Source organism: Cataglyphis hispanica, chromosome 14 (genome assembly GCF_021464435.1).
Source record: "Cataglyphis hispanica isolate Lineage 1 chromosome 14, ULB_Chis1_1.0, whole genome shotgun sequence".
Classification (NCBI taxonomy): Eukaryota; Metazoa; Arthropoda; class Insecta; order Hymenoptera; family Formicidae; genus Cataglyphis; species Cataglyphis hispanica.
Genome location: NC_065967.1, coordinates 7,122,036 through 7,137,148, shown reverse-complemented (window position 1 = coordinate 7,137,148; position 15,113 = coordinate 7,122,036). Strand labels below are relative to the sequence as shown.

Below are 15,113 nucleotides of genomic sequence, written 5' to 3'. Positions count from 1 at the left end.
AGGAGAAGAGGAGAGGAAGAAGTGAAGGAAACTGGAAGATGGATGGAGTGGAGAAGGGGAATGATGAAGATGGAAGAGGAATGGAATGGAGAGGCATGAAGGAGGGAAGAGATGAAATGAAGTGGAGGGAATGGAGATGGAGGAAAGAGGAAGAGTGGAAAGAATGAGATGGAGAAGGAGAAGGAATGAAGATGGTAAGGAGGGAAGGAAGTGGAGTAGGAATAGGATAGAAAAGAGATGGAAATTAGAATGGAAAAGAGGGAAAGAGAGGAAAGAAGGAGAAACGTATTGATCAAAGAAATGGAGGTAAAAGAAGGGAGGAGAAGGGCGACGGTGGAAGAATTATTCGGTAGTATTGGAGTCAAGGCGAAGATCGGAAAGAGGTGGAGAGAGTGGAAGGAAATGATGATATGGAAAATGGATCAAAGAAGAGGTCTGGAATAAGAAGAAACTGGAAAGGAATGGATGGATGGAAGGAAAGGAAGAGATGGAAGGGATAGGGAGGAGAAGGAAGGAAGGATATGGAATAGGAATAGATGGAAATGGATGGATGAGGAAGGAAGGATGGAATGGAAGGGGATAGAAGAAAGGATGGAGGTAGTTTGGAATGGAATGGAATAAGAAATAAGGAAGAGACTTGGAGAGAAGTGGAGGAGTGGATGTGGTGTGATGAGAGAAACTTGGGATGGATGGACATGGAAAGGATTTGGATAGGATGGATAATTAATGAAGAGGAGAAAATAAGAAGGGGAGGTAATGGAGGGATAGGAATAGGAATGGAAGGAAGGAAGGAAAGGAAGGAAATGGAAGGTGGATGGACAAAATGGAGGTGGAAGGAATGGAGAGGTGGAATGGACAAGGAAGGAATGGAATGGTGGAGGAAGAAAGATGAGGATGGAGGATGGAGGAAGGATGGAAGAGGATGGAAGGGAGGGAAGAAGGAAGAATGGAAGGACAAAAGAATTAACAAGGATGAAGGAAGTGGAGGATGGATAGAAAAGTGGGTGGACAATATCAATGGATGAATGGAGATGGAGATGAGGAATGGACAGGGGAAATGGAGATAGATGGAAGATGGATGGAATGGACATAGTCTGGAATGGAAGGGGAGAAGATGGAAAGGAAGGACGAGTAAAATGGTGGAGGTGGAAGGAAGGAAATGGAAGGAATGAGAAAATGGATGGATGGATGGAAGAGGAAGAAAGATGGATGGTGGAATAGAGAGATGGATGGACAAGAAGAAGAGAGCTGAGGAGTGGAGAGAAAGGAGAGGATGGAAAATGGAAGGAAGGAGAATAAAGGATAGATGGGAAGGAAGAGGGAAGGAGGAATGGAATGGAATGGAGGGAGATGGAATAGGGAAGGAGGAGGATGGATGGAATGGAATAATAGAGGAGTGGATGGAATGGAAATGGAGAGGAGGGAGTGGAAGTGGATGGAGAGATAGGAATGAAGGAATGGATAGGAGGATGGAAGAGATAGGAATGGAATGGAAGGGGATGGAATGGATAGGATAGAGGAATGGATGGAGTGGATGATGTGGAATATGAAAGGAGGGGATGGAAGGGAGGAAGAGATAGAGGGCTGTGGATGACCGAACGCTTTATAAGGGTGACGCCGCCAGTGCTGGCAAGTAGATTGAGCGATGAGGTGGAGAAAAAAAGATTGATACCGCAGAACCAGACGGGTTAAAAGAAAGGGTTAGGGACAATGGACAACATATTTGTACTGAATTATTTAGTGAATGGGCAGTTGAGCAAGAAGAAAGGAAAATTAGTTTTTCATAGATCTTAAAGCAACTTTTGATTCGGTGGATAGGAGAAAATTGGTGGAAGCTATGAGAGTGAGGGGGGTGAGAGAAGGGCTGGTCAGAAGGAGCGAGGATATTTTAAGGGAGATTAGAAATAGGGTAAGAAGGGGAGAGGATTTGGGAACAGGATTTTGGACAGGAAGGTGAGTAAGGCAGGGGTGCCTATTGAGCCCCCACTTATTCAATTTGGTAACGTCTGACATGGAAGAGGTAATGAGTAGAGGAGGATGGGGAGGGGTTAAGTTAGGGGGGATGAAGATTTATACCTTGGCATACGCAGATGATGTGGTTTTGATCGCGGAGGAGTAGGATGGGATGAGGAGTATCATTGAGAGGTTAGAGGGTTACCTGGAAGAGAAGGGATTGGAGTTAAATGTAGGGAAGTCAACAATATTAAGGTTTAGGAAAGGAGGAGAGAGAGAAAAGAAGGTAAGCTGGAAGTGGAAAGGGAAGGTGATAGAGAAGGTAAAAGAATTTTCGTATTGGGGTTATGTAATGCAGAGGAATGGAGGACAGAAAGCACAGATAAGAGATAAGTTAAGGATGGAAGTAATGGGTCAGATGGGGATTGGGAAGGAATAAGAACGATTGGGAAGAAATATGACCTTATGAACTGGTGGACGGTGATGGGGTATGGTAGAATTGGATAGGAGAGGGAAGTACAGGAAAGGTATTTAAGATGGGTGTTAGGAATGAGGTGGGGAACACCGGACTATATGATAAGGGAGGAATTGCAGAGGGAGAAGTTAAGAAGGAGGGCCGGGAGAAGGGCGTCGGGGTTCGAGAAAAGGTTGGAGAAAGAGGAGTGGGATTGCGAGGAGGTGTTGGGAAAAGTTGAGGGAGAGGAGTAAGAGGAAAAAGGATTTATCGAAGTGGGAAGAAGAAAGATATGGGTTCATTGAAGACAGAGGTATGGGCATGGTGGAGGTAGAAGCAAAAGATGGAAGGATCTGTTGATGGAAAAGGACAGAGATGGATAAGAAAGAACGTTGGAAAGGATAGAAGGTAAAAATGGATAGAATAGGAATGGAAGATGGAAGGAGAGTGGATGCAAGGAATGGAGAGGATAATGGAAGGAAAGGAACTGGTAATGGAAGGATGAAGAGAGGAAGGAAATGAAGATATGTGGGAAGAAGGAGGAAACATGGAAGCATGTGGGAAAGATGGTGGAGGGCAGGTGGAGAAAGGTGGGAGAGAAGGATAGGAGGATGATGGAATGGGAGATTGAAATGGAAGAGTAGAAAATGGACGGGATAGAGAAGGACAGAGAGAAAGAGAGAGAGAGAGAGAGAGAGAGAGAGAGAGTGGGCAAGAGAGAGAGGACTGATGTGGGATGTGTGAATGAGAGGTGTGAAAGGATTGGATATATAATATGAGCCGGAAGCGGAGGTCCCAAGCTGGAGTAGGGCAAATAGCGTTGTGTGCATGTATAGGTAGTTTAGAGATAGTTAGAGATTAAGTAATGTAAGTTAGAATTAAGTTAGTTGTAAGCTAGTGTTAAGATAGCTGTAAGTAAAAGTTTGTAATCCTATGTAAGGAGATTCAATAAATTATCTATCTATCTATCTATCTATTAAAATTTTTGTTAATAATTATTTGAGTACAAGTTATATATATATATATATATATATATATTTATATATGTAAATGTTATTATTCTTATAATTAATGAAATATTCAGTTATTTTTTAGGTAATATTATACGTATAACCTAAAACTAAATGTTATAAAAAATATGTATTAATATAATATAATTTAATATTAATATAATATAATTTAATATTAATATAATATAATTTAATATTAATATAATATAATATAATTTGTAAAATAATATAATTTATAAAGTAAATTGATATTAATACGTACATTGTGTTCGAAATCGAACTCAATGCTCGCATATGCAAGCAACTAACTGCGCGAATTCTCGGCGCTGCAATAATGAGCAGCTCAAGCGCGCCTTAAATTTAGCGCGTTCGCTGCCGGCTCAAACAGAGCACCTATTAGATCGCGCTATGCCAGTCTCGCACAGCAAATCACGAGAGGCCACGCGGCATCGATATGATATCGCTGCGGGCCTTGCAGCGGTCACCCGAGAGAGAGAAAAATACAACATTTTTAGTTTTATTATTGCAAATCATTATTATAGTTGTCCCGAGTGTTTAAAAAATTGCCTCTCGAAAATTCTAGAACTTTTCGAATTCACGACAGTATATAAGCCCTCTCTGGGGACCGCCGCTCGCACTCGATCGAGATTTTTCCGTGAAAGTGTGTGAATTTTTGTACGTTCGCTTTGTAAAGTTAAAGAAGCTCGCTTTTCTTTACACACCATCGCTTATGATTCGCGAATTTACGCGTTTCTGAGAATATTTGTAGCTTGCGAATATTTGCTACAAATTTTTTCCGTCGCTCGCGAAACCCTCCGCCGCTCGCGGAGCTTCCCATCGTTCGCGGGAATTGTACTGTTTAATTATTAATTAGACTCGATTAACGCTTGTAACTATTTATTATTTTTAATACAGACGTTTTGTGGCTCACAGTTCTGTATATTAATTTCACTCTTTCCTGACTCGTCACTTTCACACGTTCACTCGCGCACAATTGCTTTATACAGAATTTTTAATTTTTTACATTATCTATTTTTATTTGTGTTTTACAATGTTGATAAAATTTTTCATATTGATCATATATTATAGGATATATGTGTTTATATACATATATATATATATATATATATATATATATATATATACATATATATTATATATATTATTTGTTTTATTAATATTAAACATATTAAAAATTTATTGTACTTAATTAACATTAAACTTTCTAATATTACTATTAAATTAATATCAATATTACCATTAAAACATTCTAATGCTGTTGATTAATTTTTTTCATTATAAATATAAAATAAATAATTTTTAAAAATTTCTTTTATTTCATATAATTGCATTTTTAAATGCATATGAGCAAACAATTTAGATAAAAAAAAGTTCTTGACAAAATCGGGAGATTTAAACTGAGACCTGCGGCGTAAAAAATCAAACGCTTTCCATTTAGCTACTTGATAGTGTTTGAAGTAAGACAAATTTAATCGTTACTTATTTTATATACTTGTATTCTTCTTACGTTTACAATATTTTTATTTCAAATGTAATAAAAAGGGGGAAAATAATTTTTAATATAGATATAAGTTATACAATACGTAAAATGAAAAATGTATTTTATTGTACGTAACACTTTATGGAGATAACAAAAATATTATATAAAATGAATTATTTTATTGTAAAAAATTATCTTATAAAAATTATTTTTTTCTAAAATTGTTTTATCGAAATTTACTTTAATAATACTTTTATATGCGGAACGTTCCACAATATATATATATATATATATATATATATATATATATATATATATACGCAAGTATAAAATTTGCAAAAAGTGAGTGCTTATTAGCCTTGTTGTGTTACTGCTTTCTGCAATGAGAGGCCAAAAAGCATTTTCAGTTTCAACCCGTATTTCGGTCCGTAAAGCGATACGCTAGAGAAACAAGGATAGCATACGATTATCGCTCCTTGTCTGATGTTATCTCATCCCACAATAGCATCCGTGTGCTATGCTTAATACGTCGATCATGTGTTTTTATGGAGGCTATAGCGGGGAGCACACACTTTTGCATAAGCGCATAACCATAAACATAAAGAAATTGATTGGTCCACAAATGTATGCATGTAAGAAAATGAACCAATCAATTTCCTTATGCTTATAGTTATGCGCTTATGCAATAGTGTGCTCCCCGCTTATATATATACACAATGAAAGAGAGACGAAGATGGCGTGATCATCTCTCTTTATCTAGCGATCAGTGTACTACCCTATCGACAATATTGAAAGTGGATGTAGCTCAGACATGAACCAAAATTGAAAAGTAGACATAGCACGGAAATGAATCAACTGGCTGTTTTATCCTCCCTGAAATTGGATATGGTCTTTTAGTTCCAAGCGGTCGTAAAGTGGACGTAGAGTCGCTGCTGTACAGGACCGAGTAGAGGACTGAGAGCTATCGTACGAAAAACGCCGGGATAGCCACCGGAAGTAAGTTAGCGCTGGAAGTTCATATTTTTAAATAATAGTTTAAACGATTGCTCCCTAATTGCTCCATCAGAATCCACAATTGCTCCCATTTTAAAATTAATATTTTTTTAAATATTTACACAAAACGTAAAATAAATTATTTTTACTCAAAAATATATTTTCAAAAAAATAGTTTTTTGCAACTATATCCAGCATAAAACGATTGCTTTTTAGTTGATTCATATTGCTCCATTATTATTTTTATTATTTATTGCATTTTTTATAAAAAATTAACAATTCGTATGATGTTAGCCGACTAACACTTTTTTAAAATAATTATATGTGAAATCAATTGTATTTCGTTTGTAGATAATTGTAGTGCATTTATTTTTGTTTGTTAATTCATAATTAATTTTTAATTAATTATTTAAAGTTTGAAATATACAAAAATACATGCATGGACAGAAAGCACGCGTGCGCGAGCATGCGCACATACACACAGGGTGCAAAGGGGCCTTTGGCCCCCCTCCCGCACTCGCCCCGCCGGTAGGCTTGGTGGACCTTGCTTTACAATGTACTTCCTGTCCATGCATGAACTTTGGTATATTTCAAACTTTAAATAATTAATTAAAACTTAATTATAAACTAACAAACAAAAATAAATGCACTATAATTATCTACAAACGAAATACAATTAATTTCGCACATAATTATTTAAAAAAAGTGTTAGTCGTCAGCTAACAACATACAAATTGTTAATTTTTGATAAAAAATGCAATAAATCATAAAAATAATAATAAAGCAATATGAAGCAATTAAGAAGCAATCGTTTTATGCTGGATAAAGTTGTAAAAAGCTATTGAAAATATGTTTTTGAGTAAAAATGATTAAAATATTATAAAGAATTAATTATAGAAGTGGAGTGATCTTGAATTTTATAATAGAGCAAGAAATGAGCAATCATTCTATCAAAAAATCAATAAGAAATGTTGATTAAACTTATTGAGATATTTGAATATTCTCGCTGTTGGCTACTGAGCCATGTAGTTGAAATAGACAGCCGATAGATGGTGGCGGCGTCGCTTGGGAAATTATTAATTTGTTAATTTTTGATAAAAAATGCAATAAATCATGAAAATAATGATGGAGCAATATGGAGCAATTAAGGAGCAATCGTTTTATGCTGGATATAGTTACAAAAAACTATTGAAAATATATTTTTGAGTAAAAATAATTTATTTTGTTTATTGTAAATATTAAAAAAATATTAATTTAAAAATGGGAGCAATTGTAGATTCTGACGGAGTAATTAGGGAGCAATCGTTTAAACTATTATTTAAAAATATGAACTTTCAGCGCTAACTTATTTCCGGTGGGATGGCCGCTCTCAGGCTTTTCTCTGCTACTGCTTTTCACTGCTCATTAAATGTTAAGCGGGGAGCACACACTTTTGCATAAGCGCATAACAATAAGCATAAGGAAATTGATTGGTTCATTTTCTTATGCATACATTTGTGGACCAATCAATTTCTTTATGTTTATGGTTATGCGCTTATGCAAAAGTGTGTGCTCCCCGCTTTAAGCGGGGAACACACACTTTGCATAAATGCATAGCCATAAGTATAAGGAATTGATTGGTCCATTTCGTTAGGCATATGTTTGTGGACCAATCAATTTCTTTATGCTTATGGCTATGCGCTTATGCAAAAGTGTGTGCTCCCCGCTTTAGAATCAGTTAGAATAATTAGAAATTCGTTTTGAATAATCTTGCTTTATATAGAAAAGCAATTGATATATTATGAAGAAGATGATGGAAACTTTAGATAAAAAATTTCTTTATAATACCGTATTATCACAAACGTTTTCTCCCGATGGAAATTATCTTTTGGCTGGCAATATTTATGGAGACGTATCAATATTTGAGTAAGTAATTCTTTTTCGATATATATTACATTCATATTTTTATAAAATTAAATAAACAATTTATTTTTTTGATTAACAACAATTTATAACTTAAATTTTTAGTTTATCAAAAATCTTAGGTCCTAACAAGATAGAGGATAATGAATTACAAGGACCTAATTATCGTTTTGCTGCACATCCCGAACAGGAAATTGCATGCATGCTCTCCATTGAGAATTTCTTGGTAATAGGAACACGTGGTGAAATATCAGGATGGGATTGGAAGACAATTATGTCGAATAAAACCTCTAAGAGTAAAAGTTCTTGGAATATACAAATTCCTGCTAATAAGTAAGTGAAAGTGAAAGAATCCAACTAAAACAAAATATATATTTTAGTTATCGATGTTACATAAATTTTTCCATAAATATTTCTAAATTAAAATTATAAATGATACAAAAATGATGAAAAAAATATGCATTTTTCTATTATTATTAGAAGCATAAATAACATAAAAAGCATAAATAATATATTATGGTTAATAATACATGATAAATTTTTACTATCTATTATTATTATAAAATTATTGTAAAGTTATTTTATAATTAATTATTAATGTGTATACACATGTAAACATGTTATTACATCAAAAGTAGCTACACTCTTATTTTTTAAACTAAAAGAGATATACTGTAACAAATATATATCATATCAAATGGTTCAAATTCAAATTAAATCTCTATTGTGAGCATAGAGGTTGCTTCCAAGAATTATGTGTTAACGAATGAATGCATAATCTTATATCATAATCTTATTATAATTATGTGGATATTTTGATATGATTAAAGTTGTAATGCTATTTGAAACTAATACAGTGATGTATGATATAATGTAAATATTTTATATATATGAATTTTATTGATTTAAAATGTCTACTTTTTCATATTTTTGGCCCTGCAATATGGCCAACTGGCGGACATACGGATTGAGTATTATGATCAAATAGTAGCATGATCAACATATATATCAATCTTTAATACACAAGTCAGAAGTTGGTCACAGCTCAGGGCAGAAAGTGAAAAGGTAGATGTTGCATGCGATATTTCAAGTTGATAAAATTCATATAATATATAAAATTACATTATATCATATAGTGTGGCAGTCACTTCAAACAGCGCTACAACTTTTCATCATATAGAAATATCCACATTATAAAAAATTATTATAAACAATTTATGCATCTTCGTATGTTAACACAAATAGCTTTTGGAAGTAACCACTATGTTTGTAATAGAATTCAGTCTGAATCATTTAACGTGTTATATATTTGTTATTCTTTATCTTTTTTATCTTTTTAAAAGATAAAAGGGCTTTTGATGGAATTCTGTATATAGATTTGTTTTTTATTGCAAACAGTTATCAAATTTAAATTAACGAAAATTATATAATTATAATTATAAATATTAAATCATATATATATATATATATATATATATATATATATATATATATAAAATAAATATAGCTTTTATATAGTATTTATATGTAAAACTAATATAATTTATTTTAACTATTGGCCTGTTTTGATTTCTTTTTTTTTTCAGGGATAGTTATGATAAACCAGATATAAATTACATGGCATACTCGAAAGCAAATAATTTACTGTATGCTGGTTGTGGTGATAATAATATATATATTGTAAACTTGGATGATGGAAGAATTTTGAGAAGCATGCAAGGCCACACCGATTATATACACTGCCTTGCTATAATGTAATTATCATTTATCTGTACCTAAAAACTTGCAGGAAAGTATATAATATACTATATTTTTAAATAATTTAGAATTATTTTGTCAATTTCAGGGATAATCAGCTTGCGTCCTGCAGTGAGGATGGTTCTGTAAGATTGTGGGATTTGCGTAAGAGAGAGAATACTAATGTATTAATGCCTCATTTAATAGATAAAGTTGCTCGACCGCGATTTGGAAAATGGATCGGTGCAGTAGATTTTACGGAAGATTGGTTGGTATGTAATAATAAAAAAAAAAGAAAAAAATATATGTAAATGTATATGTAAAATTTTTTAAATTGCATATTTATATGAAATAAAAATTTAGTTTAATCTCTATTGATAATTGTGAAAATATTTAATTGACTCTTAATTGAGAAATTGCAATATATAAATATAATTATAAAATATAGATACATAATTGATAAAGAACCAAAATATAATTATAATTGATGGTAAATTTTTATTAGATAAAGATCTATAATTGTATGATTACAGAATATAATAAAAAAATAAATAAATAAATAAATTTAAAAAGAAAAAAAGCGAGATGATATTAAAAATAAATAGGGTAATTTAATTAAAAAGAGATAAAAAAGAACTGTAGCCTACATTATATTCTTTGCAATGCTCTACATACACATTTAAATACATTCAATTTAAAATTTTAATTCTTATATTAATTATTCATTTCTAGCTATGTGGCGGTGGACCTAGTCTATCATTATGGCACATGCGAACGATGGAGGCAGCAACAATTTTTGATCTCGCTGATCAGGGGATACATGTGGCGGAAATCTACGAGGAACGCGTGATTGCCGGTGGTGCGGCCGCCCATGTTTATCACATGACTTACCAGAGTGAAGTCCTGGCCAAAGTACCAACCTCGAGTCTCACTGTGTATAGTATAGTACATCAAGAAACACCACATAAGGTGCTCTGTGCAGCTGGTTCTTCGAATTGTATCGATATCAGTACGAATTTCAATTATCGCGAAATGACGCTTAAATTTGCGTAATATTTAGAATACTACAAAATTTTTTGATATCATAAAAAGGTTTTAATTTCTTATTAATTAGATGGATAGAACAACAGGTATAATTAATGCCACAATACGTTTTTTGTTTGTAATAAATATATTAATAAAATATACATATATATTTTTTGACATGTGACACAATTCTTCTTTTGTACATATATATACAAAGTATATTTGCGCAATTTCTTTCTCTGTGGTAAAGTTAATTTACTTGTGCATTTATTTCTTTGATAACGTTTTTTATATTTCTATCTTTTTTTCTTCTCTCCAAATCCAGAGTATACATCTAGTTTGTTTTGATTTTTTTTTCATTTAAATACATATTATATAAGAAAGTACAAAGAAAAATGTAAATGTAATAATTTGATTGAATTTGAAAATATTAATTGAAATGTACATAATTTCGTTTAAATTTGCATGATTAATTTTAACGCATTAACAAATCATCTTGCAGTTTAAACAGTTCTAAATATAAATTAAATGTCTTTTGTGAATAAAATTTAATTATATGGTCTAGTTTACATCGTGCATTTAATATGCGTATCAAGTACTATATTTGTATCAAATTCGTATTAAATATTTAGTGTGCATGATGTAAACGCAGCTGGATCAACTTGGTTAGTACGAACGTACCAAGCAAGAGTATCGTATTAAACTAATACGTGTATCAAATGATGCAAATGATGATATAAACGCATGAAACAGCTTAGAGTTTCGAAAAGTATATAGCATGAAACATAAAATAAAATAATTGATATTATATGCTAAACGTAACTAAGAGGCAATCGACATGAATTATATTCGTGTTATTTTTCTACTTTACTCCGTTCAATCATGTTCGATGTAAATGCATCAATACTAAAGCATTTAGTGCGTATCAAACCTAATACGCGTACTAACGATTTCATGATGTAAACTAGGCCTATGAAAAACATTTTTTTCTATCATAGTCCCAGATAGCCAAGTCTGTTCAAACAGATTTTGTCAAACGTCTGCTACAAATTTTTGTCAGCAGAAAGACTGCAGACTGTATACAAAATCTGTTATATCAAATAATGATAGCAGAACATCAGCTGAAATATTACAAAACCTGCTGACATAATTTGACAACAGATCACTTACAGAAACCAAGCAGAATTTGTACAAAATTATTATAGCAGATTAGCAGCAGAAAGTGAGCAGGATCTGTGCAATGCAATTTGATGTCAAATTGGCGGCAGAAACCGAGCAAGTCTACACATTTTGATGGCATATTGGTAACAGAAATCGAGCAGGGCTTGCTAACATGACGTGATATCAGATTAGCAGCAAAAACCGAGCAAGATCTGCGCACGCGCAATCTGACAGCAAATTGGCAGCATAAATCGAGCAGAATCTGCAATAATTTATTGAAATAGTAGTTTATTTGTTTACCGCTATGCGACGCAGTATTCACTTTCTATATCTCGTATTCATAAGTTCTTGTCATGAGCGTATATGAAGCCTGCAAAATGCGGCTAACACATATATAATTATTTTTATCGGTTCAATTTTTTATACGATTTCCATACAGGGAATTCAGATATTGAACTGATTTTTGAAAGTAAATAAGTGAATCAGATAAATGTCTGATTTCACTTATTCGGACAACTTCTGTTGGAATAAGCAAAATTATTTAGTTATTATTTATGATATAAAATAGAAATCTAAGATACAAAATAAAAATTCTATTAAATAAAATCTTTAATTGTATATTAAATTATTTAAATTTTCCTATATTTATTACATTAATATTATATATTTATATATTATTAATACAAAAAACAGAAAATGATGTTCCGTGAATGTAATATATCGATTATTGACATCATTTTTGGATTTCATGAAACCTAATTTAGGATGTTTAATTATTTATGTTATTTTGTGACCAAAATTTATTGTCATTTTGTTACTTGGGATTCTTTAAATGTTTAAATCCATTTAAATGTCCATTTTATATAAATATCTAGAAGCTGCAAAATCTGCTTGATTTCTGCTGTCAATCTGTCAGCAGATTATGTTAGCAGACTCTGCTTGGTTTCTGTCGCCAATCTGCCGCCAAGTTATGTCAACAAAGTCTGTTCAAATTTTTCGGCCAATGTGTCGACTTATTATATTAGCAGATTCTGCCGGCAAAACATTAGCTGAATGCAAACGCAGTTGATGTCAGTTTGCTAACAGATTTTGATTAAATCTGCTACCAATCTGCCGTCATACTGTTAACATTTTGCTAAGGGGAGTGATATATTAGAGAAAAAAGAGAAAAATTAGATTATGCTGTAAAACTCGAACTAATATTATATCTTCAAAATAGTAACTGCGTAATTCTCAAATATTTATTTCAGCAATTATTAATTAATATTTTCTTTTTTCATTTCTATAAGAGATATTAGGATATTTTTATCTTTTATTCTTTTCACTGGAGCACAATTTATTACATCATTAAAATATAAAGTTAAATAAAGAAAAGTAAAAATATTAAAAGATATAAATTTAACAATAATGATTTGACAATGAATATAATCATTTTAAATTGATTGTATGCAAAATTTTATCCTATGTATGCATAATCAGAAATATATATTGATAAAAGAGTACAAAAAGAAGAAAAAGAAAGTACAAAAATAAAATTACGAAAATGTAGAGTAATAACAAAAAATTTATAAATCTATAAATATATTTAGCAATGAGTTATGATAACACTTTTCCTAATTGCCACATCCCAAGTAGAACACAAAATCATAATAAGATCATGATGACATTAAAGTCAATTTAGAAAAAATCATTATGACGTCAATCGATACACTTTTTATGATGATTTTGTGATAAATTCTTGAGTCTGTACTTTACAGCTGAACTGGCTGCACTAATTTAAAGCTTACCTTTCTCTTTCCAATATGAAAAGAAAAAGATAAACTCTGCACTAGTGCAGTCAGTTCAACTGTAAAAAACAGATTCCTTCATATAACAATGATTTTCTGTTTTTATTTTTAGATCATTTTTACGTCATTTTTTTATCAGTAACAAATAAAGTCATGATGATATCCTAATCATTATGACTTTTGTGTTCTACTTGGGATGTAACCTATATAAAACTTTTAATATTTTTATACACGTTTCTGATTTAACATTATTATTATTATTATACATATTATTTCTTATAATTTTAAAAACATTTTATACTTTGATAATAATTAATAAAAAAAGTATTAATATTTTTTATTAAACTATATTTTTTCAATGAACATAAGAACGTACACACTCATATACACTATATTAAAATAAATACTGAAATTGTAATTTTGTTTTTTAAAATTACAATTAAAAATATAGAAGATATTAAATATTTATTTATTATAATAAATTACAATTATATTCCAAAAAGGATTCAATTCTTCATATTACATGTTATGTGGAATGATTTATTAATGGATAATAATTTGGCAATTATAGTATTATTATAAAAATATATACTATTTCGAGAATACGATATTTGATATGTTCTGTTGATACGCGCGCACACACACACACGCGCGCGCGCAATTCTTTTGTGAATTTCATGAACAATTTCATGACTGTTCGCCATTGTTAATAAATCTTCCATTGTTAATAAATCTTATTAAAAAAAAAATAGTCAAAGAAAGCCGTGACCAGCGACAACTGCAGGGATGAATCCCTCTCTCCCATCTCTAGAACGTACCCAGAACCAGTCGCTTATATGGTCGCTTAATAAAGCAACTACATCGCCTTTGGAGACGGTCAGAACATTCGCGGATCCTGCCTCATAATCGCTTCTGATCATTAGCAATGTGTGCCGGGATCCCTTGGTGCGTGCGTTTGCCGCTGCCCTCAGATACAACCGATCAACACTGCGCTCACCGCATGCTGACACTGCGTCTCTCATACATCGTCTGACCTTACCATTCTGATGCCCGCGGTTTGCCCCGCATTCCGATCTGGTGTCTCGTAACTTCTCTGTATCTGTTATATTTCCTGGAAAAATAAAAAAATAAAATAGGAAAGTTGGAAAATTAATAAATCAAATATTTCAAGTCTTTTCGCATATATTTTGGGTAGAATCAAATTAAAAATATATAAATTAATTTCATTACACAGGTCGACAAAAAAAAATTTTGTCAAATAACTCTATCAGAGTAGTGTTTCTTATAGATTGTAAACAAAAAACAATGCCGCATTTATATTCAATTTCCGGTAAAATATCATTCGTGCGACATATAACACTTGTAAACTGATTGTAAACAACATTTCAAAATTATAGGATTCAAGAAAGAACAAAAAGACATTTTAGCAAGAAAAATTTATTCTTATTAATTACATTTTATTAATTACATTTAAATTTATTTTTATTAATTAAATTTATTCTTATTCTTATTAATTAGAACTGTTGAAATATATTCTCTGTTCGTATAACTCATTGTTTTGATAGCTGAATAGAAACTAATTGCTCACA

At 31.8% G+C, this 15,113-nt stretch overlaps 2 protein-coding genes across 4 annotated transcripts in view; one reads left to right on the top strand and one right to left on the bottom strand.

The window, feature by feature from the left end:
• Nucleotides 1-7,487: 7,487 nt before the first annotated feature.
• LOC126854516 (THO complex subunit 6 homolog) lies at nt 7,488-12,104 on the top strand. The gene is made up of 5 exons (XM_050601364.1): nt 7,488-7,816; nt 7,919-8,146; nt 9,400-9,567; nt 9,660-9,822; nt 10,283-12,104. Exons 1-5 carry the CDS (start codon nt 7,692-7,694, stop codon nt 10,601-10,603), a joined length of 1,005 nt encoding a protein of 334 aa, XP_050457321.1. The 5' UTR covers nt 7,488-7,691; the 3' UTR covers nt 10,604-12,104.
• A 1,959-nt stretch (nt 12,105-14,063) lies between these two features.
• LOC126854511 (uncharacterized) overlaps nt 14,064-15,113 on the bottom strand; it is a 61,542-nt gene continuing 60,492 nt past the window's right edge. For all 3 annotated transcript variants that reach the window (XM_050601357.1, XM_050601355.1, XM_050601358.1), the window contains one exon: nt 14,064-14,635. In XM_050601357.1, the coding sequence (XP_050457314.1) occupies nt 14,277-14,635 (359 nt within the window). In that variant the 3' untranslated portion in view covers nt 14,064-14,276. The remainder of the gene's footprint in view (nt 14,636-15,113) is intronic.

Excerpts from the sequence above, each read along its gene's own strand:
- LOC126854516 (XM_050601364.1), top strand. The coding sequence starts at position 7,692 with ATGAAGAAGATGATGGAAACTTTAGATAAAAAATTTCTTTATAATACC. Across the intron at positions 7,817-7,918 it reads GGAGACGTATCAATATTTGA|TTTATCAAAAATCTTAGGTC; the intron begins GTAAGTAATTCT and ends TTAAATTTTTAG. Across the intron at positions 9,568-9,659 it reads ATACACTGCCTTGCTATAAT|GGATAATCAGCTTGCGTCCT; the intron begins GTAATTATCATT and ends TGTCAATTTCAG.